This window comes from Podarcis raffonei, chromosome 17 (assembly GCF_027172205.1).
Source record: "Podarcis raffonei isolate rPodRaf1 chromosome 17, rPodRaf1.pri, whole genome shotgun sequence".
Lineage (NCBI taxonomy): Eukaryota > Metazoa > Chordata > Lepidosauria > Squamata > Lacertidae > Podarcis > Podarcis raffonei.
In genome coordinates, this window is record NC_070618.1 from 36,955,949 (window position 1) to 36,983,140 (window position 27,192).

The 27,192-nt window shown below is 44.2% G+C and overlaps 1 protein-coding gene and 1 non-coding gene across 2 annotated transcripts in view; both read left to right on the forward strand.

The window, feature by feature from the left end:
* The first annotated feature begins 7,372 nt into the window (after positions 1-7,372).
* The window catches only part of ITIH6 (inter-alpha-trypsin inhibitor heavy chain family member 6), a 29,435-nt gene continuing 9,615 nt past the window's right edge, over positions 7,373-27,192 (forward strand). Inside the window, exons 1-8 of the mRNA XM_053371460.1 lie at positions 7,373-7,894; positions 12,531-12,566; positions 15,315-15,469; positions 20,940-21,050; positions 22,116-22,363; positions 23,745-23,914; positions 25,370-25,486; positions 26,739-26,910. Of these exons, the coding sequence (XP_053227435.1) occupies positions 7,721-7,894; positions 12,531-12,566; positions 15,315-15,469; positions 20,940-21,050; positions 22,116-22,363; positions 23,745-23,914; positions 25,370-25,486; positions 26,739-26,910 (1,183 nt within the window). The 5' untranslated portion in view covers positions 7,373-7,720. The remainder of the gene's footprint in view (positions 7,895-12,530; positions 12,567-15,314; positions 15,470-20,939; positions 21,051-22,115; positions 22,364-23,744; positions 23,915-25,369; positions 25,487-26,738; positions 26,911-27,192) is intronic.
* TRNAA-UGC (transfer RNA alanine (anticodon UGC)) lies at positions 16,331-16,406 on the forward strand. The gene has a single exon. It is a non-coding gene; the product is annotated as a tRNA-Ala (tRNA).

Here is a 27,192-nt window from a genome sequence, read left to right on the forward strand (position 1 = left end):
AACTCAGTATGTAACAGTGGCAGACAGTGACTCAGTTCACATATTAACATTAAGACAACCCCTGACTTAGTGCAATTGAGCAAATATGCAGGTTCCTGAAGCAAAGATCCGGGCCACTGTACTTCTCTGATCCTGCTGCTGTCATAGTTTGGCTTAGCATTGTGTCTGAACCCAGACTAACGGTTTGTCTTGCTCCAAACAAGTCACAAATCGTAATCAAGTTTTGTTAATGTTTACTGCTCACAAGCCCAGATTCAGATGTAACCAGCAGTCAGACTGGGAGACCACACCGTCACTCTGGGAACCCTCACATTTGCCCTTGTGCATTAAGCCAGGCATAAGTGTTACATGCAAAATGGCCCAGTGTTTTCATTTGAAGTGGGACCATTCAATATTATCTATTTCCTAAAATTCATATGATGCTTCATTATAGAAAACTTCTACATTGTTAACAAAAAGGATAAAACAGTAAGATTATCCCTTTCAAGTTTGCAAATCAATGGACAAGTTGTTTGTTCACTTTAAAGCCCCGAACAGAAATTATGCCTGTCTGATACGTAATGGGAAGGTGTTCCAAAGGGCAGCTGCTGCCACACTAAAGGCCTGATTCCTACATTGTACAGAACATACCTCCTAATGATCTGAAAGAGACCCTTTCCTGCAAAGCGCAGTAATCAGTTAGATACATGAAGGATGAAACGATTCTGGTCCTAAGCTGTATAGGGCTTTGTCGTACCAACACCTTAAATTAAGCCAAGTAATTAATGGGCGGGGACGCAGGTGGCGCTGTGGGTAAAAGCCTCAGCGCCTAGGGCTTGCCGATCGAAAGGTCAGTGGTTCGAATCCCCACAGTGGGGTGCGCTCCCATTGCTCGGTCCCAGCGCCTGCCAGCCTAGCAGTTCGAAAGCACCTCCGGGTGCAAGTAGATAAATAGGGACCGCTTACTGTCGGGAAGGTAAACAGCATTTCCGTGTGCTACGCTGGCTCGCCAGATGCGGCTTTGTCACGCTGGCCACGTGACCCGGAAGTGTCTCCGGACAGCGCTGGCCCCCGGCCTATAGAGTGAGATGGGCGCACAACCCTACAGTCTGTCAAGACTGGCCCGTACGGGCAGGGGTACCTTTACCTTTACTTAATTAATGGGCAGCCACTGTAATTCTTTCAACAGCAGTGCATAATCTGTCCCAGTGAGCAGTTTAGCTGTTACATTTTACACTAGCTGCAACTTCAGTGCCAACTTCAGAGTCAGCCCCACATGCAGCGCACTGCAGTAGTGCAAGCTTTAGGTTATTAGCACATGGAAAACAGAGGTCAGGTTATCCCAGCACAGAACCTGCAATAGAATCCAAGAGCCTCCACTCCACCTCATGCTATGAACTTACAGCTTCAGGGGTATACAACCCCATCCAAAGCAAGCAACTGACCAATTATTGAGACTCTGAGACCATTGAATGAATCTGAAAATTTCAGTTTCTCTAATTTTAGTGCAAACTTCTTCCAGTATACACATTTTGTGGCAACTTTATCTAAGTACACATTTTTGCATTTTCTCTGTGTGTATGCAGCTATAATATGCACACTTCCTAAGCATAAGCATTTTTAACACATTAAATTGCAAAATTTAGAGAATTTGGAATTTTAAGGCTGGCTTTGTTTTAGTTTGCATGTTGTTCAGAAAGCGTAAATTAACTGGGTTCTCTTTAAAATGTGAACTGAACTGAATTTATCCCCAGTTCCTATTGCTCAACCGCTGTTTCCATCTTGCCATGATTCAGTTCGTTGGCCCTCATGCAGATCACCAGTGAGTCCAGGCTTGAATTGCCTTTCCTGATTCATTTACTGATTATACCTTGCCCCCATTTTCCTAATGACTGCTCCCAATAGTTTCATACACAGGTTAAATGTCACTGGGGACAAGATGGTATATTGTGGCACCTCACAGCACAACTGCCAGGGGGCTGAGAGATAACCACCTAAATCAGAAGACTGAAGTCAACAAGCTCACTTTGTCATTAAGACAGAGGCAAGAAAACTATAGGACTAAGAAACTCTTGTTTTCAACCTGGTAATGATCAATTGTGCCATGAAGCAAGGAGCATACATAAATAAAGGATTGTCAGAGTTAAAGAGTTGACTTCCAAAATGGGTTTCTTTTATCTGGATCATAAATAAAAGTAGCCCTTATAAAACTCAATGGAGATGAGGATGGGGGCAAAAACTAGAATTAGTTGGTTCTGCCTGTCATGGGCGCTGCTTCCACTAAGTGGTGGGCTCCCTGCCTTCCTCCCTTCCAGTCCCAAGGGACACCAGCCACCAATGTTGATCAGGATCTGCAGGAGTCAAAACTCCTCAGTCTTATCTGGATATGCTGGTATCTGAAGATAATATCTGGATATTATCTGGTATCTGAAGAAGTGTGCATGCACACGAAAGCTCATACCAAGAACTAACTTAGTTGGTCTTTAAGGTGCTACTGGAAGGAAAAAAATTTTTTTGTTCTGGATATGCTGTTATTTGTATAACAAACCGTTCTTTATCATTTACATTCCACTTTCCAGCAAACAAAGTGCTCTAAAATTCCAATCTCTTTAAAATGTCAGACTGAGAGATAATGCTTTCCCACAGGCTACCAAGCAAACCTTGAATCTGGAATTTTCCCTTTGATTGCCCACCTCCAGAATTAACACACTGCCTATCCTTTTAGACTGCATCGTGAGAAAGACAGTGTTGCTCTTGTCTATTCCGAAAACACTTCTGTTCCCAAACCTTGTTGTTTTAGGGAGATCTGTCAATAGAGAGCTCACATAAATGAAACAGGCATCCAACCGATTTCATGAACAGGAAAACAACCATGTTGAGCAAATAGGTAACGTTTTGCAAGACAAAATATTGCCTATGACATCACTAAAGCAGCACTAGGTTAATCTGCTGTGAAACTGCACTTATGCGCTTCCCTGCAGGGTCAAGGTCCTGATAAGACTAGTTCTGGTACTTTCTTGGAGATGCCTGCTATGGAACAGCACTGTTTGGCTACTTCATGTGATATCACTAAGCCTGCACCTCAAAGCAAGTTTTCAAAATGGGGACGGGGACTTCCAGTTAATACAATGCTATATTCTATGTGGAATCACCGTTTAAACTCTGCTTTCAGGTAACACTAAATCAGTAACGCTGAATTCAGTAAATCACCCTAGTGAGGAAGCAACAGTTCTGAGAAAGACAGGGAGAAAGAGACATGTTTCTTATGACATCTGGTTCTGCCCTTAGTCACTAATGTTATGCTACACCAGCTCTGCAAAACACAGCATTTCTTCTGTGCTGTTCCTGTTCAGTAGTTAGCACCACTAGGAACTGGGATGGGATAGAAATAGGCTGGCCCATGGAATCAAGCCAGGGTTCCCAGTGGACACAGTGCAGGTTTATTCTCCTCCGTCCAAGCAGCAAACACCAACACTTCGCCAGCATATTCTAATTAAAAAAACAACCACTTGGACGTACCTTTCCAGTAGTTTGCCCACACTGTTGCTTTTGGAACTGCAAATCTTAAAGATTATTCTGTTGATTATGATGGCAATAATATATTTCCCTTTAGCCTTGCAAGATCAAAGAGATCTGTCAGTCTTTTTTCCAGGTCTATTTTTATCGAGTTATTCTATGTCATAATTTCTTACGCAGGGCAGTTGGATAAAAGTTACCTACAGGGCATCTAGACCACCTCCTGCTTTTGCACAATCTCCGTTCATTTAAATTGAGCTTGTTCATGGAGTCCATTGTTTAAAATATGACTTTGTTGGGTTGCCTGAAGAAGGAAGTGCAGCAGAAATATATTAGTAGAACCTTTTTCCATCCATTTATGCTAAGTAAACTTTAGTATAGATAATTACCTGGGGACTTTTGATATGACGAAGGCACTTCTCATGTTGCTTGTGAACCTCTTAAATTGTTTGCAGTTTGGCCAGGGGTGGCTCAAGAATTGCAATTCCTAAGCTGAAAAATGCAAATGGCACCCCATCTCACCAATTAAAATGATGAACAACCTACCAGGGATTTCTCTTGTGCGAGTCTTGTTGAAACTGAGGAATGGCTGTAGCTCAGTAGCAGAGCATCTGTTTTGCATGCAGAAGGTCCCAGATTCAGTTCCTGGCATCTCCAAGCAGGGCTGGGGAAAAGCCCTATCTGAAAGCCCAGAGAGCCTTTGCCAGTCAGTTTAAACAATACTCATCTGGAAGTGCCAGTGCTCTGACTTGGTCTAAAGCAGCTTTCTATAGTTGTTCCTCTCAACAAGTGCTCTGCTGTGTTCTTGTGCAGCTGCCATTCATATCAATGGCCCTCAAACTGGAAAGCATTCTAGCAAATTATTATCCATCATCAGATCTGCCTGTCTGCGACTCTTTCCCTCCCCAAATTTTTAAATTAATTTTCAAAAAAAATTTAAGACAAGCAAACAAACATACATACATCCTAATTGTAATTAAATCAATCTTAATAACATTGTTAAGTGACTTCCTTGAATCCCCCTGGTTGAATTTCATTGTATATCATTTTAACGGTTTTCCAAAATCAATTTTCTCAAAAAAAGAATAATTTAGTCACTTAACATCTTTCATTCTTTCTAATTTAGCTTTAAACATCTTAAATTCTATCCCTATGTATTTAAATCCTAAGCCTATCTAATATTTGCAAGCTTTTCCACTTAAGTTATCTTAACATATTTAGTTAAGCAGTCTTTAAATTTCATCCATTCTTCCTGGTACACCTCCTCCTTCTGGCCGCGGACTCTTCCAGTCAGGTCGGCTGTCTGTGACTCGTAAAAGTGTCCACATAATCTATCTAAAGCAGGGATGGAGAAGTGCAGCTTTCCAGATGTTGTTTGATTTCTAACACAAATAATCTTGGACCATTGTGCCTGCTGGCTAGGGCTGATGGGAACAGGAGTCCAACAATATTTGAAGGGCAACGTGTTCTGCATTTAAAGCAACCAACGCAACTTGCCTCATGTTCAACTGGTCACGGACCAAGATGGCGACAGAGCAACTTAGCGACAGAGCAGCAGAGATCGTGTTCCCCTGTGCAGAGACATTTAAATATCCAGAGTTCTGCAAGAACAGCCACAGATATGCTGATTGCAACCAGTGTGTAGGTTGCTTTTTAAATGGATTAAGGAAATAAATGTAATGGAGGCCATGGCTGCTCCCCATGATAGGGTGGTGCATCTTTGAATAAAAACATTAGGTGACAGCCATCTTCTGATCCAGCAAATGTGCATGTGAGATAGACAGAGAGAGGTATTTGTGGGCAAATTATGTGAAATTTGCAAGCGCTAACAAAAGAAGGATGTTAGGACATGAGTATAAAATAGGAGTTACCTGTATGAAATTGTTAAGTTGTGGGCTGACATAGCAGACGACACAGCGATTTCTCCAAAGCAGCTCTTTATTTTGTAAGCTGGAACAGAACTAAGCTGAGGAGCTCAGTCAGCCTGCTTATATAGAGCTCCAGAACAATTGTAACTGTTGCCATTTTCTAAAACTATCCAATCACTGAACGTCACTTTTTGATCCTTCATTTGCATACAAAACTATCCAATCACTGAACGTCACTTTTCGATCCTTCATTTGCATAACTATCTACAGTATCCCCCTGCTGGCCCAGGGTGAGAACTTCAGTACATAACAGAAATCAAAAGTGCTCGTGAAGAACCAAGAGAAGTGGGAGGTCCTGGGTTTCCCTCTATTTCTCTCTGCCCTCATTCCATAATCTAACCAGTACAAGTCAACATGATTGTTTATCCCACACATTGGGCAGTAGAAATCTAGGCATTTTGGTGTTGTTGTTTAAAAAATATATATTTATGCTTTTACAATAAATTAGTACATCCATTTCACAATATTCTTCATTATCCTTCTACATTGTTCAACTTCCCCGCACGTCCCTCCATGGGTTCCTTCTTACTCTTAGTTGTGCCGCATATCCTTCCACACCTTCTATCTGATTTAGCTGCTCTTCATAACTCTGGTCCTACTTGGAGATTTAATTCTTTAAATATTCTCCAAAGTTTCCCCACTCCTTTCTTATGGTGTATTCATCCTGGTTTCTTATCTGAGCTTTTCTTACTAAATCCTTTTTCTTTATCCTTTTTAAATATCTCATTTCTTTGATGGTACTGAAATCAGTCATTGATCCAATCTTGTATGTCTTCTCTCTTTTTTGGTATTGGTTGGCCTTCTTTGAATTCTATAATATCTTTATAAGTACCTCAATTTCCTTTCATATTTATCTTTTTCACTGATACTGCTTCCATGGGTGATAGCCAGTTTGGTCCTTATACCCAATCCAAAGCAAAGATAGACTTCTTCTAATTATATGGTTTAATTATCTGTGTACTCTAGCCTTGTCATAATATAGACACACATGCCAGCAGTACTGTAGGTCAAATCCCTCCAAGTCCAGTAAGCCAGTATTTTTTTAATTCCATACAGTCTCTTACCCAACTTAGACGTACTGCCTCATAATAAATTTTTAGATCAGGAAGGCTGAATTCCCCCCCATTTTCTCTTGTATCTGTTAAAATTTTGAATTTAATATGTGGCCTTTTCCCTTGCCATATGAATTTCAGCATATTCACTTTTCATTTTTTAAAGCAAGCATAGTTGCTAATCACTGGTAGTGGTTTTTTAGGTAGGACATTCATTTTGATTGTTGGTATTCTTCCCAACAATGAAAAGTTCATAAGTTCATTATTCCCCATCTCTCCATATCTTTTTAAATTTCATTCCAGTTTTTGGTATGGTTATCCTGAAAAGGATTTAAGTTTGTAGTCAAAATTCATATTCCCAAGTATTTTACCTTCTTCACTATTTAAATCTCTGATATGGCTTCTATTGTTTCTTTGGTTTGGGGATCTAAATTTTTTGTTAACATCTTCATTTTTTCTTTGTTGATATAGAAACCTGCCAAGCTTTCAAAATTTGTTATAGTTTCCAGGGCTTTGGGTACACTCTCCCAGTGGATTTTCTAAGGTTAGGACCACATCAACAGCAAAAGCTCTTAGTTTATAATTCCGTTGTCTTACTCAAATTCCTCTAATTTCTGTATTTTCATGAATATTTCTTGCCAGGACTTCCAACACTAAGATAAATGGTAAAGGCGATAAGGGACATTCTTGCATTTTGGGTTTGTTTGCTTCATTGCAAGGAGGGAGGTTTGCTTCTTTCAAAAATCAGAGGATTAGATGAGGACCAAAAGGAACTGTGTAAATTCGCTAAGAATCATGCATTGAGGAAATATTTCCCTTCCTTCCACACATCCAATGAACTGGGGAGTTTTCTGTTCCTCTGTTTAGGAAGCTTTGACCTATTTTTGGTTTCTTCTCTGCCAAGGAACACTGCAGCAGGTACAAGTAGCAATGCTAGTCATTTTGCAGTGACCTTCTTCTGTCCCCTTGGCGATCTGGACCCATCGTCTATTTACGCAGCATATTTGTGGTCTGTTTATTTTTTTTCCAGAGCCCTCATCAAGTGCTGAAAACAGGACACGGGCTCTTCAGAATATTTTGTTTTCATTTCATCTTATGGAGTAGCGAGTGAAACTGGCCACCCTCCAGTCTTGGATGCATGGACAATCAAGGCTTGTATCAGGATGAATGCTACATTTATAGGTCCTTTTTATGAAAAAAAGAAAGAAAAAAGAAACCTAAGTTTTAAAAGCACAAACGAAAGGGATGCCAAGGAGGCGTTCTCATCCACAAAGCCTTCCGCAAAGACGAGGCAGAACTTTCATGCCAGTCACCACCACGATGGAGCAGCTCCTGGGATATTCTTTCTGTCTCTTCCTGATCCTGTCACCTTTATGTAGCACAGGGCACCCTATACAAATCCACATACCTTCTCACGAGGTAAGTCCTGCTGGGAGCCAGACAAATGTAAGGGTGAAATGATGCTTGGCTGTTTTTTGTTTGTTTGTTTGTTTTTTGTTTTAAGAGGACTACTGAACGGTCAGGTCAGCTGGAGGCAGCAGTGCCAAATAGTTCAAGAGCAGTGGAAAGGTTGAATAGAAATATTCCCGAGTTCTTCTTCTGCCTTTGAAAAATCAATGGGTTCCAAAAGGTGGAGAAGGGAGGGGAGGAAACACTAGTGAAGTCTTCTCTTTTCGGATCAAATTGCCTAGGATTGTGCAATGCAGAATAGACAAGTGGGTGTATCTGTGTTGGAAGTAGAGGTGAAGCAGGATGCAAACATTAGGGTTACGCAGAACTCCTTATTGGGCAAAATAAAGAGTCCGCTCTCTCTCTCTTTCTCTACAGACAGACTGCAAAGCTGGGTAACACATATTTCCATTCTGCTAGGTGAAGAGTTCTGAATGACTCAAAATCTTGCATATTCTTCTTCCAACAGAGTCTGGTATTCCCTCACCTATTTTGTGTTCCTTATCTAATGGGACCAAAAACGGCACCATCTTGACATCAATACAGAGATGCCTTGATTTTCCATCTCTTCCTCCCACCCAGGAATATTAGTTTTCAGTTTATTCAGGCTAAGAAATTAACTCATTAACTCTGACCAGCTGTAGAAGGGGGAAGCTACGTGCTGGCTGAAGTATTTCTCATGCCCTGTAGTACTGGACCTTCGTTGTTGTAGCTGAGAGGAATCAGAGTCCTTGTTTGCTACATAATTCCAGGCAGTCACCATCAGTGCGATATCTTGGTCCAAATCCAGTCCATGGCAGCTGTGACTTATTTCCATCCAAACTTTGATAGACCAAAAGCCACAGCAGGTGCAATCCATGAATGGCAAGATTTGAGAACAAGCATTAAAAAGTGGTTAGTGTCCTAGAACATTTTTTACCACGTGAAGCAGTGCCTGCAATGAAACAAATTAGGGAAAGTTGTCTCCTCTAATCTCACATCTTCTGCTGTTTTTTGCTTCTTAAAATCATGGTTAGATTAACTGGACTCCAACGTTAATTTTAATGCTTCTTACCTCAGCTCTTTCTAACTACAGAGAAACTGTTTGAAAAAATAAAACGTTACTAAAAATATATATATATTTCAGATCCATGTAGATTTGGCAGTGCTGACCTAGAATGATGCGATTTACCCTATTTCATAAAATCAAGGAAGACATGGAAAAGGTTTTGTGTTCTAAACAGAGCAGGAAACAATATTTCTGGCACAAGAAACTTGTGAAGATCTCCTCTGTGGCTGAATCTTTAAAAAAAAATCAGATGACAGGATGTTCACACAGATAACCAACCTATAAAGTTCCCATCAAAACAAACACATCAGTTCAATATAATTTATGATTAATGAATAAGTCTCAATTTATTTTATGATACCCCCACCCTATGTTTTTAAAAAATAACTTGATTTGTATCTAAATGAAAAATCAGAATACTAAGGCGTTTCATCCCTGCCTGATGTCCTTCCAGTGTGGAGAGCCAGTGTGGTGTAGTGGTTAAGAGCGGTAGTCTTGTAATCTGGTGAACTGGGTTCGCTTCCCTGTTCCTCCACATGCAGTTGCTGGGTGACCTTGGGCTAGTCACACTTCTTTGAAGTCTCTCTCTCAGCCTCACTCACCTCACAGAGTGTTTGTTGTGGGGGAGGAAGGGAAAGGAGATTGTTAGCTGCTTTGAGACTCCTTTATTGTTGTTTAGTTGTTTAGTCGTGTCCGACTCTTCGTGACCCCATGGACCAGAGCACACCAGGCACTCCTGTCTTCCACTGTCTCCTGCAATTTGGTCAAACTCATGCTGGTAGCTTCAAGAACACTGTCCAACCATCTCGTCCTCTGTCGTCCCCTTCTCCTTGTGCCCTCCATCTTTCCCAACATCATGAGGTGGCCAAAGTATTGGAGCCTCAGCTTCACAATCTGTCCTTCTAGTGAGCACTCAGGGCTGACTTCCTTAAGAATGGATAGTTTTGATGTTCTTGCAGGGTAGTGATAAAGCGGGATATCAAATCCAAACTACTCCTCCTCCTCTTCTTCTTCTTCTTCTTCTTCCTCCCATTCTCATTAGCCAGCATGTCTTGCGGGATTGGGGCTTCAGTGGTGGCAGCCCCTCCTCCTGGAAAATCGAGATACTTGGAGGGTTTGCTCGTCATGGATTATGGCTTATGGCTTAATATAGTCACAATACATTGACTATCGATAAGTTATTTTAAGCATTTGTGCCCCACTCTTCAGCTGAAAACATTCCCAGAACTACGTACAAGTCAACAAAGAGAAAAGCAGTCCCTACCTTCAGGCTTACAATCTCAGCTACTCTCAGCAGCAGCTCTTCAAGGCCCCTGGCTGAGCTTTTATCCAACTGCGCTACATGGTTGTTGTTATGTACTGGAGTTCTCACCCTGGGCCAGCAGGGGGATACTGTAGATAGTTTTCACTCAGGTCCACATATGCAAATAAGGAATTGAAAATGACATTCAGTGATTGGATAGTTACAGAAAGTTGTTACTGTTGCGTTGCAGCTGAGCTCTATATAAGCAGGTTGGCTGAACCCTTCAGCTCAGTTCTGTTCTGGCCTGTGAATAAACAAGAGCTGTCTGAAGAATCGCTGTGTCGTCTGATATGTTCACCCACAACTTAACAGTTGTCGTTTATTTTTACTTCCCCCCCCCAAAATTATTGATTTTCCAAAAATTATAAACAAACAAACATAAATCCTAACTGTAATTATTCCACTCTTAATAACATTGTTATGTGACTTCCTCGAATCCCCCTGGCTGAATTTCAATGTATATCATTGTAACAGTTTCCCAAAACAAATTTCTCATAAAATTTACTTAATCAATTAACGTCTTTCTTTCTTTTCATTTTAACTTTAAACATATTATTCTATAACATCACATATTTATCCTAAGCCTATCTGGTATTTGCAAGTATTTCTATTTAAATTATCTTAGCATATTTAACTAAATAGTCTTTGAATTTCATCCATTCCTCCTGGTACTCCTCCTTCTGGTTGCGGACTCTTCCGGTCAGGCGGCTCACTCCGAAAAGTCCATCATCTTCATCTGCCATTCCTCCACTGTTGGCACTTCAACAGTTGTCTTTTAAGTGGAGATGGTGCGCCAGACTTGAGTCCAGGAGAACCACAGGCACTGCCTTCAAGGTGTCAGCTTTTGTTTCCTTGATCTTTGGGGAGGTGGGCTGAGCAAGTGAGCTGCAGACATTGTTGATGCTAAAGTAGGGTGTGAGTCCCATTAAGAGTCACAATAATTTAAATTAGAACAAAATATTTACTTGTGAAAATGCATGATTTATTCTGGATCCCAAGGCCTATGCTAGCTGAATCTCCACTCAGAATAAATGGCTGTTTGTTTTAAGTAAGCACAGATCATAACACTTTTTCCTGAGCTTGCAGTCTTCAAAGGGGAACGTAGTTGCATGTTTGGAAAGAAATGGCTGGCTGAGCAATGCAAAACAAAGTTGGTAGAACTGGAAATGTCACCTGTGGTGGGGATGGCATGACCTGAAAGGAAGCAGGCAGTTCAGTGGATTCCCTGAGGTAAAGAAGGCAAAGCTTGCCTGACTTTCAGATGCGTAGGAATATAACTTTTATGGACTCTTTGAAGACACCTGGCAAGATGAATTAGGAATATACAGAAGACAGGATGAAGAAATATGAAGGAAATTGTCAATTAGCCAATGAGTCAAAACACACACAAACTGGTCGTTTTGGCACACCCCTAGAACCTAAAGTTTTGCAGATTCCAATGAGAGGCCAAGGGGCTCCAAGATTTGTGCAAAAAAGGGAATTACAGCAGGCATCCATTATTGACTGCTGAGAACAGGCTAGAATTGGTGTACGCACAGTCCAGCACAGTGCTTGCTGAAAACTGTACCTGATAAAAGAAGGGCAGATGACTCTCTTTGACTATAACATGGCAGAAATAAATGTCTGTGTCTCCACATCCCCAGCCTCAGCCCAGTTGACCGAAACCATACAAATTTTAATTGTAAACAGATTTTATAACCAAGGCTTTCAAAGGAAACTACATATTCCTGTAAAACAGACTGACTCTGTGGTTTGGCAGGTTGTAATCTGGAGGAAATGGTGTGACTTTTTGCTGTTGTTAATGAGGTCTGGTCTTTCTTGAAGACTGAAGCTCACAGTCTGGGAATTCTCCTAAGCACATATGAAACTTAAGAGTACTGCCCTGAATTTGACCAAACTCTTATCTAGTCCAGCATTTTGTTTTCCACAGTGGCCAATCAGATGTCCATGCGAAGTCTGCAAGCAGAAAGAAAGTCACACCCTCGATCCATAACTGTCCCTGGAACATCAGGATGCTTGCAGCTCAAGCTGTTTTAACCACATTCATCCAGTGACAGCTAGCACATTCTCTTCTACATTTCAATTTCGTAATCATTCCAGTATTTGGAAGACCCTTGATTACACCAAAGTAAACAGATTTGCTTTGGAAAATTGTTTGGGGATAGCAATCCCATGCAGTTGCTTGTAATTTAGTTTGATCCAGCACATTCACTTTTCCTTTTGAAAGAACAAACTCTTTTTGTTTTCTTCCACAGAGGTCTACACGCCAAGTGAAGACCCCCAAAACAGAGGTAGGTGATCATGTTGGATTACCAGTTAATTTATTACTGATCAACCATCCTTTTTTTTTTTTACCACAGTCATGTCACTGCAAGGTTTGTTATGCAAAGGTAGCAGAAAGAGGTGCTAGAATAGATTGCGTTGCTTTGTCTGCAGCTGGGGGACACCATTTTGAAATTTTAAACAAACCCCAAATTTAAAACAAACAGTTACCTGCAACGGTACCCACAGGATTTTTTCCCGGGGGGGGGGGAGGCAAAGTAAAGCACACGAAGTGGGGAGGAGGGAAGTTTCTCATCAATACATAGAGAGAGAGAAGAAAAGCTTCTCTTCATTGAGCCTTGTATCTCAAGTTCTACAAATGTTAGAAATTTAAGGTGGTGTTCAACTAAGGGCTTGTCCACACTTCCGCTTGTCTTGCTACTTTCCCCTGGGAAAACCCACGGCTTACTGCTGAATTGGAACAAATGTCAATTGTTTTTTCTGCGGATTGACATTAGTTCTGATTCAAACAATGGGCTTTCCTGGGGAAAGTGGCAGGACAAATGAAAAAGCATTATTTGGTTGACGAACTGCACCACAAAATTATTTGTTTGCTTGTTTATTCAGTTTTCAGATCAAAGTTTTACAATCACATATCCAATACAGTGGTACCTCTGGTTACAGACGCTTCAGGTTACAGACTCCGCTAACCCAGAAATAGTACCTCGGGTTAAGAACTTTGCTTCAGGATGAGAACAGAAATTGTGTGGCGGCAGCAGGAGGCCCCATTAGCTAAAGTGGTACCTCAGGTTAAGAACAGTTTCAGGTTAAGAACAGACCTCCAGAACGAATTAAGTTCTTAACCTGAGGTACCACTGTATATAACATAAAAACAACATTCCAAAGAATCTCCCTTTGTGGCTCCTATTGTTATTCATTTCCTCCTGCATCTTATATGATAATCCAAATCTTTTACATCTCCATTATGTCCAAAATTCATCATTAAACTACAAGTGTTATTCCAATCCTACTAACAGTTTTAATTGTTTACAATGGTTTTTAAGATAAAATATAAATTTCCCCCATTCCTAATTAAAATTTGGGTCTTCCTGATTTCTGGTTCTTCCGGTCACTTTTGCCAATTCAGCATAATCCATCAACTTAATCTGCCATTCTTCTCTGGTAGGGACTTTATCTTCTTTCCATCTCTGGGTCAATAACATCTGCACAGCCGTAGTCACATACATAAATAGTCTTTTCTGCTCCCTTGGGATTTCGGCACCTAGGGTTAGAGTGTTGGCCTATGACTTGGGAGACCAGGGTTTGAATCCTCACTCAGCCATGAAGCTCACTGGGAGACCTTGGAGTCAGTCACCATCTCTTTGCCTAACCTACCTCACAGGTGGGGATGGAATAGGGAGGAAGACAACCACGTACAGCACCTTGAGAAAAGGTGCTATATAAATGTAACAAAGAAATAAATTAAAAAAATAAATAGAGGCTAGCATCTTGAGTGGTTGTAGACTGACTGATTGACAGGATGGAATCCAGCAAGGTTTCTTTTTAGGGAAAACAAACACATATCTGTATGGGCCTCAAATGACCATGCATTAAAAAAAAATTTTTGCCATATATATTTGGGTCATGTAGAATATACCCGTAGGATTGGATCCAATGAAGTTGTCCCTCTTCCTTCCCTGTGCACCTCTGGGTTTTCTCCTTCTGAGAAGATTAAGGGCCACTGGGGGGGTATGTACACAGGGAGAGAGAGTGGACATCTCATTGCATAGGCAGAAGTCCTGACAGCTCTGTTGGATACAAGCCATAATTTTATCTTCGTAACTGAGTGTCTCTTGGGGATGCAAAATAGCTAAGAAAGGGGGAACGCAACAACCTGTTTTGTCTGGAGTCAACCACTTACCACAGTGGTGTTCAAACTTTTTTCAAAGAGGACCAGATTTGATGAAGTGAAGGGCCGTGAGGGCCGACCAAAGGGCCAACCAGAGTTGTTGGTCTTTTTTTGGGATTGAAGTTGTTGAGGTTTTTTTAGGATATGGGTATGCAAACTAAGGCCCCGGGGCCGAATTTGGCCCAATCACCTTCTAAGTCCGGCCCGCAGACAGTCCAGGAATCAGCGCGTTTTTACATGAGTAGAATGTGTGCTTTTCTTTAAAATGCATCTCTGGGTTATTTGTGGGGCATAGGAATTTGTTCATTTTTTTTCAAAATATAGTCCGGCCCCCTACAAGGTCTGAGGGATAGTGGACCAGCCCCCTGCTGAAAAAGTTTGCTGACCCCTGTTTTAGGATTTTACCCCAGGAAATAAACTGCCACAGGGGCTGGATTAAACTGACTGGCAGGCCAGATTAGGCCCCCGAAATGGATTTTGGACATGCCTGACTTCCCATTAAAACTTTAGAAGAAGGAATGGCTTATTATTAAGGGCTACCTGCAAATGCTGATATTTTGTGAACTTAATCAATCAGTGATCAAATGATACAGATATTAATGTCTGCATGAATAAATCTTGTTTTATTTTGGCTTGAAAGGCTGTAGTTGGAGCTGTTTCCCCCCTCTCCACCCACAATCCAGCTCTATTCTGTGCAGCTGGGGCCCCACACAAAGCAGGTATGGCAAGAGTGCTTGGTCCTTCTTGGAGGGTTCTCATGGTTATTTTCTGCAAGTCCACCTGCCTCACAAATGATCCAGGTAACACTTCTCCGAGGGCTCCTTATGGCTGATATTCATTCTGACTCTCCTTTTGGTTTTCTCTTTAGCTCATCATTTCCAGTTTCTTGGTGCGCTCAACCGTTGTGTCTCGCTATGCCTCCACCCAGGTGTGGACTTTCATGAGCAACCCACATGCAGAGGCAAAAGAAGCTTTCTTTGATCTGGACCTGCCCAGTTCGGCCTTCATCTCCAACTTCACCATGTGAGTCTGAGCTAGCGGAAGGCACCATAACAGAGCCATAATTTTATGGGACTGAAAGGGATGTAGCTCAGTGGTGGAGCACAAACTTTGCATGCAAAAGGTCGCAGGTTCAATCCCTGGTGTCTCCATTTGAAACAGGGTGCTCCAACTTTTCATACCAAGTGGGCCACAGCAGCACTTTGACACGCAACCCATGGGTTGCACGCTGCCCAAAATTTGAAGTCCCCTCCTCCCCCAGCTCTCACACTGCTTTCCTAAAGCCAGCTAAGCAAGGAGCTGGGCTTTGGGAAGGATGTGCAATGCTCTGGCATGGTCCTAGAGCCCTTCCACCTCCTTTCCAAAGCTGAACAAGCACTAACTAGGCTTTGGGAAGGAGGCATGAGGACCCGAGGACCCTGTTAGAACCCTCACAGCTCCTTCCCAAAGCCCAGCACCTTCTTACCCAGCTTTGGGAAGGTGGCACAAGGGCTGGGGTGTGTTTCAGATTTTGCTGAGGGCCACCAGAAAGGGCATTGAGGGCTGCATGTGGCCCTTGGGCCTCAAGTTGGACCACCCTTATTTAAATGGTTCAAGGAAAGGAGCTCTGCTCAAGACCTTACAGGTCCACAGTCAATTCTTCTTCCTTGGCGATTACTCATAGCCAAGTAAAATTGTCTTCCATGAATATGGTCTTAATGGTGTGTCTGTGACTGTGGAGGTCAGTTCTGGATCCACACATTCTTCCACAGTTGGGACATAGGTTACCGGGCAGGAGTTGATCACGGTGAGGATTTGCCAAACGTACCTTCCTCATTTCTCTCTTTCTTTCTGAGTTTGTGCTTCTGTCCATGACGCCTTTGGTAGAAGCTATTCTCCAAATAGGGCCAGGGCTGTAGCTCAGCGGTAGAGCATCTGCTTTGCATGCAGAAGGTCCCAGGTTCAATCCCTGGGAGTGTCCCTGTGTTGAAACCCTGGAGAGCCGCTGCTGGTGATTAGACCACACTGTGTTAGATGGTTCTGACTTGGTACTGGGCAGTTTCTTATCAGGGGATGCGGGTGGCGCTGTGGGTAAAAGCCTCAGCGCCTAGGGCTTGCCGATCGAAAGGTCGGTGGCTCGAATCCCCACGGCGGGGTGCGCTCCCGTTGCTCGGTCCCAGCGCCTGCCAACCTAGCAGTTCGAAAGCACCCCCGGGTGCAAGTAGATAAATAGGGACCGCTTACCAGCGGGAAGGTAAACGGCATTCCATGTGCTGCGCTGGCTCGCCAGATGCAGCTTTGTCACGCTGGCCACGTGACCCGGAAGTGTCTCCGGACAGCGCTGGCCCCCGGCCTCTTGAGTGAGATGGGCGCACAACCCCAGAGTCTGTCAAGACTGGCCCGTACGGGCAGGGGTACCTTTACCTTTACCTTATTCTCCAATTGGAGCCCTTGCAGGCCAGTGTTTCCCAATTGTCGGTGTTTATACTACATTTTTAAAGATTTGTCTTGAGAGCATCTTTAAACCTCTTTTGTTGTCACTGGCATTACACTTCAGTTGGGAATAGAGTAGTTGCTTTGGAAGACAATAATCAAGCATCCGAACAACATGACCAGTCCAATATACTTGAATCCTGCCCACAAAGTAGCGTAAGTCTGGAAGCGCCTCTTCTTAGGCCCCCAGACCAGCTCAGCACATCCTGCAATGGAGAATACCCTGCAGACATGTGCATAGCTGTCAACTTTTCCCTTTTCTTGCGAGGAATCCTATTTGGAATAAGGGAATTTCCCTTAAAAAAAGAAAAACATTGACAGCTATGGACATGTGCTGAGGGTGAGGCATAGAGTAATGTGTGAATAAGAACAGGTAGAAAAAGAGTTGGATGAGGAAAGCAAACATGAAGAAGAGAAGGAGAAAGAAGATAAGAAGTTTAGATGGCCCATTCAGTATAAGTGTAATGGAATATGGTTGGGTGGGGCAGCCCTGGATCATCAGCGCTGCCAATCAAACATTTTTAAAAAACTCTGTTCCTGTGTCTTTCACAGCTGTTTGATCTGCAGGAGTTAGGTGAAGTTGTTCGCAGCGTGGAGCTAATCATGATCACCTGCTCATCTCTGCAGAGCAAACAGCTGTTAAAGGCAGAGGAAGCCAAACCATGGAAATCTTACAGTGGTTGGTCTGAGAAAGAACAGAACTGCTTGCAGAGCCGCAAGAAGTGGGAAATACTACCCTGTGCCCTGGGGAAAGCTGACAAGTGATGTTCCAGAACTCCAGAGCTAGGTTTTTCTCCCCATCAGACACACACCAGCCCCTCCCACTTCCTCATGAAACCTCCTCAAGCCCCTCGCAATGGAGCACAGAGAAGGAAGCTCCCTTGTGTGGGCAGGAACATCCTTGGGGAGAAGGCTGAGGATTGTCCCAGCAGCCAAAGAAACCTTGGCGGCAGAGGCTTGTTTCTGGCGGTGCCCCCTCTCGGCCCGCCTGCTCCCAGGCCCTGGAACACAGGCAAGGCTTGTTCAAGCTGCTGCGGGAAGTTTGTTTTCCTTCCCTGCAGTGGCAAATGAGGTTGTCTTTTAATTGCAGAGGATGGGTTTGCTGGGTGGCGGGAGGCTGTTTTAAAGAGATACCTCTTACCCTGAACACAGGGCCAGGGGCAGCATATCTGTTCCTAAGCTCTTCACATAAAGCGGGGGGGGGGGGGGATCCCAAGAGACTGTGATCTACTCAGAGGGTTAAAAACTGGCAGTGATCTACCCCCTTTTTAGGGGTTCAGGTGAAAGTTGTTGAGCTTTTTTAGGGAGAAGGGAGGCACCGTTTTTATGGGCTGCAGGGCTAAAATGCTGAGCTTTTTTTAGGGGAGCCAAAGCTGTTGAGCTTGGGGGGGGGGCAGTGATCTACCACTGACATCCAGTGATCTACCAGTAGTTCACGATCTACCTGTTGGACATGCCTGACATAAAGCAATGTTTCTTCTCTAATAGGAGTGGTTGAGCAGAGAGCCTTAGTCTTCAGGTGTTCAGAATGGGGCAGCTGAAATGATCAAGCAGGTGGAGCAAATCCCTCCGAGGAAAGCCTGCAGAATTTGAGGCCTTTTAGTTGGGAGAGAAAGTGAGCAAGGGCTTATCTTGTTCCACTGCTTTCCCTCAGGGAAAACCTCTCTTTAGCACTCAATTCAGGTTTCCCCCGCATTGCCATTTGTCCAGGTTTTCCCTTGTGTTATGTACTGAGTTGAATAGGATCCAAAATGCAGCAGTCTGATTGGTCCACAGGAACCACCCACTCCAGCTCCAGGTGGAAGTGAATCTGCAACCTGATTGGCCTACAGGAGAATCCCGGAATTAGCCAATCACGTGGGGCCCATTGTGTAAATAATTTATATAAAGCAGACATTCTGGGGGAACTTCCATTTCTCCTCACCACTATGTGCTGAATAAAAAGCATGAAATCCACTATCGACTCCGAGTATATTTCACCTTGGAAAGGAGCAGGGCGGGGGGGGGGGGAATGGACTGTGCCTAGAAAGTGTGGGTCAGGTGGGAAACTGCTGGGATCCATGTTTAGTAGCCACGGCACGAGCGGAAGTGTGGACAAGCCCTAAGAAGTGACATGAGATCAGGCTTAGCGTGGAGAAAGCGGAGAAAGAAGTTTCCCTCCCTCTCTCAGGGGCTTCCAACAAAACAGAAGGTTGGAGGGTCCAGGGCAGACAGTCCTGTAGGGAATTCGTTCCCACATGAGACAGCAATAGCCACCAACCTGGATGGTATTAAAAGAGGATTAGATAAATTCACAGAGGATGGAAATATCCATAGCTACTAACCATGATGGCTGTGCTCTATCCCATGGCTGGAGACAGTAATGTTTCTAAATACCATTTGCTGGAAACCACAGAAGGGAAGAGGGCCTTGTGCTCACGTTCTGCTTGTGGCCTTCCCATCAACATCTGTGAGAACAGGATGCTAGACTAGATGGTCTGCTCCAGGAGGCAGCTAATTTTCCCCCCCTCAAAGTATTCCTAATGGTTTTTAATATTAATACATTGGCATCCATCTTTTTTCACCTCTTAAATTCAGAATCTAGATCCCAGGGTTAAGGTACCTTTTTGAAAGTTCAAGATACTTAATGTCATTTAACTGTCTGACAGACAGTTGTTATCAGATTAATCTGAAATAGCGTTTGGTACGAAAACAAATTGCATGTACTATGGGATTCAAGGCCTTATTAAAAATTGTGTACTTGCAGCAGAACTATATAAAATGTTTCAGGTTGCTACCAAGAAAACATTTCATTCTTGTATACCAACCAGAGTAATATGTCTTAATCTGAAAGTTGAAGGAGGTGCATAAGAACTTCCTTATGATTATAAAATATAGGTAAAGGTAAAGGGACCCCTGACCATTAGGTCCAGTTGTGACCGACTCTGGGGTTGCGGCGCTCATCTCGCTTTATTGGCTGAGGGAGCCGGCGTACAGCTTCCGGGTCATGTGGCCAGCATGACTAAGCCGCTTCTGGCAAACCAGAGCAGTGCACGGAAATGCCGTTTACCTTCCCACTGGAGTGGTACCTATTTATCTACTTGCACTGGTGTGCTTTTGAACTGCTAGGTTGGCAGGAGCAGGGACCAACCAACAGGAGCTCACTCCATTGCGGGGATTCGAACTGCCAACCTTCTGATCGGCAAGCCCTAGGCTCTGTGGTTTAACCCACAGCGCCACCCGCGTCCTTAAAATAAAATATACATGTTGCTAAAAAATTAATAATAGATGGTCTGCTCCAGGAGGCTCGCCTTAAGTTCTTGGGCTTCCATCAGCTCCAGCCCACAGATACTATGGTCAGCAATGGGAGTGAAAGTGCAACAGCGCATGCCAAGCCACAGGTCTCTAATCCCTCATGTGTGTACTCAGCAGAGTCTTCATATAAACTTCCAGAAGTTTAATTGGGGTGGGGAAAGGTAAGTTCACTACTGTACTGCCAACTCCATCCTAGTGTTTGAGGCTACATGGGAACATTCCCCGGGAGCTCCTTTATCTCTGATTACTCCAAAGTGTAAAAATGTTGCCACGGCACTCATTCTTCCAATACACTGGGGTTTCTTTGCAATTTCCTATTGAATAGAGCCAATCGCAGACCTTTGAAGCTTGCTGTCAATCTCATCTCTCCCACACTCAACCAACTATATATTTCAGGGTTGATCTCTGGCATTGAAAACAGATGCCAGAGTTGTGCTCTGGTGAGCCCTGGCACAAATGAGTGCCCCTCTCTCTCTCCCCAGCTCAGGAAGATTTTTGGGAAACTAGAGCTACCAGGGTAGGAAGCTAGCAGTATTATTTTCCACATCCTGTTTTGTAAAGAGGGTGCAGTGCAGAACAATTCTGACAGCTGTTGTTCTCAGTCCCCTTTACCTGTTCACAGATCTATATTTAAAACTTTTTATCGTTTCCTTTTGATCTCATCTGTACTCATGGTATTAGCAGAGTCTACAAGGAGTCATGGGTGACTTTTTTCTGTACATTCCAGGACCATTAATGAGAAAATCTATGTGGCTGAGGTGAAGGAGAAGCACCAGGCAAAGAAGATGTATGATGAAGCCCGCAGGCAGGGGAAGACAGCAGCTCATGTTGGCACCAAGTAAGAGACCCTCCCTAGGACCCTCCCCCCATGCGACCTTTGCCCTCCCCCAGGGATAGCTAGGGGCCTTTCATGTGCCCACAGCTCAAATCTCACATGTGAGAAGCGTAACCTCACAAGCCTGCTCTGAAACAGCAGAGACCAATCAGTGCAACCTGCAACAAAATGTTGCAGTGTGAAGCACTTCTGTGTAGCTAAGCCCTCCTCTCAGATAGCCCAGTCCATCCCCTGTTCACCACCAGCATTCCATTCCCACTGAGCATGCTCCATTGGGCTGTTTGGGGAGGCTTCACCCAAGTGCTTCCCCCCCTGAAGAATGAATGTTTGTCCTTTTGCAAACCTTTGGATTCTGCCCCCCGCCCTCGCAAGTCTGGATGGAGCTGTTCTGACTGCATAAGGACTGGAACTTGGGGTAGGGGAGATATTTGATTCTGTTTGCATTTGAAGGAGAACCTTCCTGATTCAAACCTTCCGAAGCAATGCACAAACTGAAACGCAGCCACAATTCAAAATCCCCCCTTCTCTGAATTTTGCCTTGCAATTCTCCAAGCAAATAAAGCATACAGAAATGCATATAAAGTGTACCTAAAGTGGATAAAAATGAGTATATTAATGAAGTATCTGCAGGCTTGGGGAAATCTCAAGGTTTGCCAAAGTACAAAAAGAATACTGGGTGTGGCGAATCTTAAGGAGGACAGAGCATGCTCAGTGTCCACAAAATGGTGGCTGACTTTTGGGGAATGGGAATGGAAAACCTGGTGGAAGGGAGAATGGGACAATCATGGGAGAGGGCTGAGCTGGCTGGCTGGCTGGTCCAGGCTCAGAATCTGTTTGTAAGCATGCCAGGAGAGGGGTAGTCAGTGATATCCACCACTCAACCCCCTTCAGGAAGATTTTTGAAAGCATGGCCAATTGCAGCCTGCTCTGTTCTTTTGCGGAATTGTTCACACAACCAGTCAAGATTGATAATGAGCGGGAGTGCCGCAAGTGCAGGGGTCCAGCCAAGTGGGTTCTCAAAGAGCAAACATCGTCTCCGATAACCTGCTATTGAGTGACGTTTCCCAGGGACCGAGAAACGGAAAAATTCAGGGTGTCAGCCAGCGTGGAGGCAGGGGGCAAGGTGGCCTTTGAGCTGACTTACGAAGAGCTGCTGCAGCGGCATTTGGGCAAGTACCAGCATGCCATCAGCATCCGGCCCCATCAGGTGGTAAGGAACCTCAGCGTGGAGGTGAGCATCTCCGAGCGCACCGGCATCAGCTACGTCCATGTGCTGCCACTCCGCACGAGCCGACTGCTGACCAACACCCTTCGAGGTATGGAGTTCTCCAGCTGCATGGTCAGGGGGCTTCCAGATAAGCGTCACTTTTGGCCTTTTTTGTAAAAAAAGGATAATATGTTTCTCCATTGTGCTTTATTATTATCTCTCGCTTTGATAGTCAGCCGGCTGTCCAGGTTTATATATACATTTTTATTAGTTTTTTTTAACATATCATTTCCAACAATCCTATAACATAACTTCTTATCTTATACAATACAGTGGTACCTCTGGATGTGAACGGGATCCGTTCCGGAGCCCTGGTCACATCATGAGCAGAACGCAACCCGTGTCTGCGTGTGCGCGGGTCGCGATTTGCCGTGTCTGCGCATGCACATTACATCATTCTGAGCATCTGCGCATGCACGAGCAGCGAAACCCAGAAGTAACCCATTCCGTTACTTCCGGGTCACCGCGGAACGCAACCTGAAAAGATTTAACCCGAAGCGACTTTAACCTGAGGTATGACTGTATTTTAGACTTCCGTCAACACCTCTGATGATTTTCTGTTCTTTACCACTTATTCTGCATTTCTTAATTTCTCTATTACTCTTAATTACCATTAACTAATAATTCTCCTCATAGTCTTTCTTGCAATATTTCGAATAGTCATCCTTACAAAACTTCTTGCAATCCTACTAGCGTAATCTGTTCATTACCCACGGATGACAGCAGGAGTCAGAGACATGGCAGTCACTCCTGGAACTGGTGTGGCAGCTTTGGCAGTTTTGGTGTGACCGGCTGTCCAGGTTTAAGCAGGTTCCAGACCACTGCGGTACACTCTGTGTTGTGACACCACCTGCTTTCACCACAGTTGTAACACAGGAGGAGGTGAATTGCAGATTTGGGTGTTGGTTTTGTAGCTTTTGCTCCCAAAATCTTAGGCTTTCAGCAAAGGCAAGTAGATACACCTGGGAAACAGAACCGCAGCTATCCTGTAGATTCCAAGTCTTGGGGATGGTTCACACACGTATGTGCAACACGTCCGCTTCTCCCACCTCTTTCCCCCTGGGAAAACTTGCTCATTACTGCTGAATCAGAGCAAACATCAACTGGATTTTCTGCTGGTTGACGTTTGTTCTGATACAGTGGTAAAGAGTGGGTTTTCCTGAGGAAGGTGGCCGGGCAAACAGAAAACCACTCAGACCTGGAAAGCACAGGGCAAGCGGAAAACTTCTTGGACCCCTGCTTTCTAGGCCTGGGACAAGCAGAAGTGTGGATGAGCCCTGACCCCAGTTAAAAGGATTTGGAAGTTCTGTCTGTAGTGCTAGATCTGTAAAGGCTGATTCACACACTTCATTCTGTGCTGTTGCTGTCATTCATGGGTGAGCCAGCAGCCCTCAACCTCGTCGACGGATGAATTTGCCATTTCCTTTCAGGTGATGCTGTTGTGCCGCCATCTACTCGGGTGGAGAAAGGAACACACTGTGCTTGGATTGTTTTCACTCCAACCCCGCAAGAGCAGGCGGAGTTCTCCAGCTCAGGAATCATGGGTGATTTTGTGGTTCAGTATGACGTGACCATGCCGGATGTTGCAGGAGACGTACAGGTTAGGGAAAGGACTACCCAACTAGAACTGAGACTAGATGGAACATTTGGGGCTTCAGGACTGCCTTAGAAAGGGTAACACAGACTGTGATACAGAGAAATCCAGGCAGAGACCAATGCAAGCATGAGAATGACCTTGTTAGATAAAACTGAAGGGCTGCTTAGTCCAGCTGTGTTGCAACGCTTGTCAGCCAGATGCCCCTACAAGGTCACAGGCAGGCAGGGCTGTGAGTACTTGGTTCAAAATAAGTCCTGCTTCTGTAAAAACAGAACCATGCAATCTGGATAACTTATGCAAATGAATGTCTCTATAAAGTACTTTCCATTTACAGTATTCTCAGTGTTTCACTTTCTGCATGGGGCACAGTTACACTGGGCAATCTTATTTAGACCTGGTAATTCTTCTGATAATTTTGTATTGCCCATACAAATCTTCCAACTACGCATGAGAGATAAAAACTTGCTTGAAAGGAAGGAAGGATGGTGAGATTATTAGGAAGCCTAATTCTGCACCCAATACCACATCCTGCACTTTTTCTGCAGATGTGCTTGTAGGATAGGAAGATAATTTCCATCCCTGGCTATCTTTCCTTGGAACCTGGTAATGCAACAGCAGGGATAGTCTGTTGTCTTCCCACTATTGTTGGACTTTTAACTACCACCAGTCCCATGGTCAGGGATGGTGGGATTTTAAACCCAGCAACATCTGGAGATCCACAGGTTCCCCATCCCTGGGACTGTTTGTTTTTGGCATCCATCTGTCTCAAGAGACAGCGGAGTGTGGCTCTGGGGGTGAAGTCAAACCACTGGAAAATCACAGCGCCTGCTGTGGCTGCAGAGACCAGTAACTCTTAAGTGCTGCCCCCTGTGTTGGTTTTGCTGCATTAGCAGCACCAAAGTGACTTCTCTGGGGCGCAAGCATAGGTAGTGTGTGTGGAGGTCCTGGGCTGCCCAAATGACAAGACCCCCTGCTGGCCTCACTGATGTGGTCCAAAGGAAAGCAGAGCAAAACGTTTGGCACCAGCTTGGCTGCAGGAGTTGCCGGAAGGAGGCATCCAAGGCGCCATCCAATGGTCTTAGGGTCTGCACTCTGGATTTGTGTAGGGTGGGATTAAATTAGGGGTTGGCAAGGTTTACCTGGCCTGGGCTGGTTCACTCCAGCAGAAATCCCTCAGAGGGCCGTATTGCACGTGCGCGATTTCCAGCATCTGCGTCTGCACAGATGCAATTTCTGGTGCTGCAGAAGCGAGTCCCCACGCCGCACTGTGCCGGTTTAGCGCAGCGCGTGGGGACTCCTCGAGCAGACTGCTCGGTTCAGGGGTGGCTCGGGGACCAGCTAACCAACCCCCATGGGTCGCTTGTGGCCCATGGGCCTTAGGTTGCCGACCCCTGGATTAAATGATAGTGCGCACCCTTTCCAGAGTGACCGTTCTACTTCTCTCTCTCTCTCTCTCAGATCTACAATGGCTACTTTGTCCACTTCTTTGCCCCGAGGGGCTTGCCCCCTGTGCAGAAGGACGTGGTGTTTGTTATCGATGTCAGTGGCTCCATGTATGGCACCAAGATGAAACAGGTGAAGTTGCAAACATGAAGGGTCCCTTTGCCCTGAATTGGTGTCTTTGTGTTGGCACATGTGCCGTAGTCCAGAAGGAAAACATGGGTTGTTATTTCCCAAGATGCACATCTTCTAAGTCCAATTCCCGGGTGCTTATATGCTAGAATTGGGCTCAGTGCCATGCAAGGGTTGAATGTCAGTGTGAACAGGCTGTGTGAAGACAAACAGAAGGGAACATATTATTACTATTATGGCTACATTTTTATCCCACCCTTCCTCAAGGTGGCATACATGCTTCTCCTCCTTCTCCACACAACGATCTTGTAAGGTAGGCTAGGCCAAGAGAGTGTCACTGACCCACAGTGTCACTGTGCAATCTTCATGGCTGTGGGGGGATTTGAACCCAGTCCTAGTCCAATATGCTTAGCACTACATTACACGGGTAAAGGATTATCCATTTTAAATGTTGAATCTAAACTTTAAATGTTGTTGAGCTGAGTTGATTTAATATTTTCTAACAACAAATCAACGCGACTCGCAAGAACCACAACAATAGCATTAAAAAACAACAAACACAGCAATCACTATAATTTCAAACGCAGTAACTGACGAAGCAAACGAGAAATTCATCAAAACAATTAGTACAATTCCATAATGTCAGAGCATTACCAGGTTTTTATGCTGTGTGCAAAGGAAGAAGCACCTCACAAAAAATGACTCCTCCAAATTTTCAACAAATCTCCTTCTTCCCATTTGGTCTGCTGCACCACAGCCTGCTCCATTCAGCAACGCAAACCTCAAGAGAAGCTTTCGTGGGGAAGAGGGGGAGAGAAAAGTCACTTTTCACCCTATCTGCGACTGTTTTAAAACGTTTTTAGATGTTCTTAATTTTTAAAAATAAATAAATTTAATTGTATTTGTCGCTTGCCACCCTGGGCTCCTTTTGGGAGGAAGGGTGAAGTAAAAATTCAGTAAAGAAGTAAGTAAATTATGTGTTGCAGTCATTGCCTGCTTTGACTCATTAAGCATCGCTAATACTAAAATTATTATGAACTTGGAACTCTTTGCACATGGCACCTTCTTGAGGAAAAAATGCAAGTTGCAGGAGGAGGCGAGTGTCGTGCACTTCAAAAGCCATTAACCCTGAGCTGCAGATAAGTTGCATGGACCTGAGTCTGGACAGGTTCAAAGAGCAGCGCCTTGTGGCTTGGGAAACATGGATACCATTTACTTAAGCAGATCTTATACGTGGGGACGTTTTCTTCTGCAGACCAAAAGGGCCATGCATGTCATCCTGAGCGACCTCCACCACGATGACTACTTCAACATTGTTACTTTCTCGGACGTTGTGAATGTGTGGGTGCCCAGCCACTCCATCCAAGCTACGCCTCAGAATATCCGGAAAGCCAAGGACTATGTCAGCAAGATGGAAGCAGACGGATGTGAGTTCTGGGCCGGCCAGGATAATTGCTAGGGGGGTTGCTGGTGTGCTGGTCCTGGAGTCAAGGACACAAACGGACATTGGGGTATTGGGAAGAATGCTCCATATTTGCTCTCTTGAGCTCTGCCTTCCCCGTTCTTACACACAGGAGCCAAAATGGGGGTAGATCAAAGCTGCCAGTGCTCACTTGCAATAATAATAATAATAATAATAATAATAATAATAATAATAATAATTATTTATACCCCGCCCTTCCAAGCCAGAGCCAGGCTCAGGGTGGCTA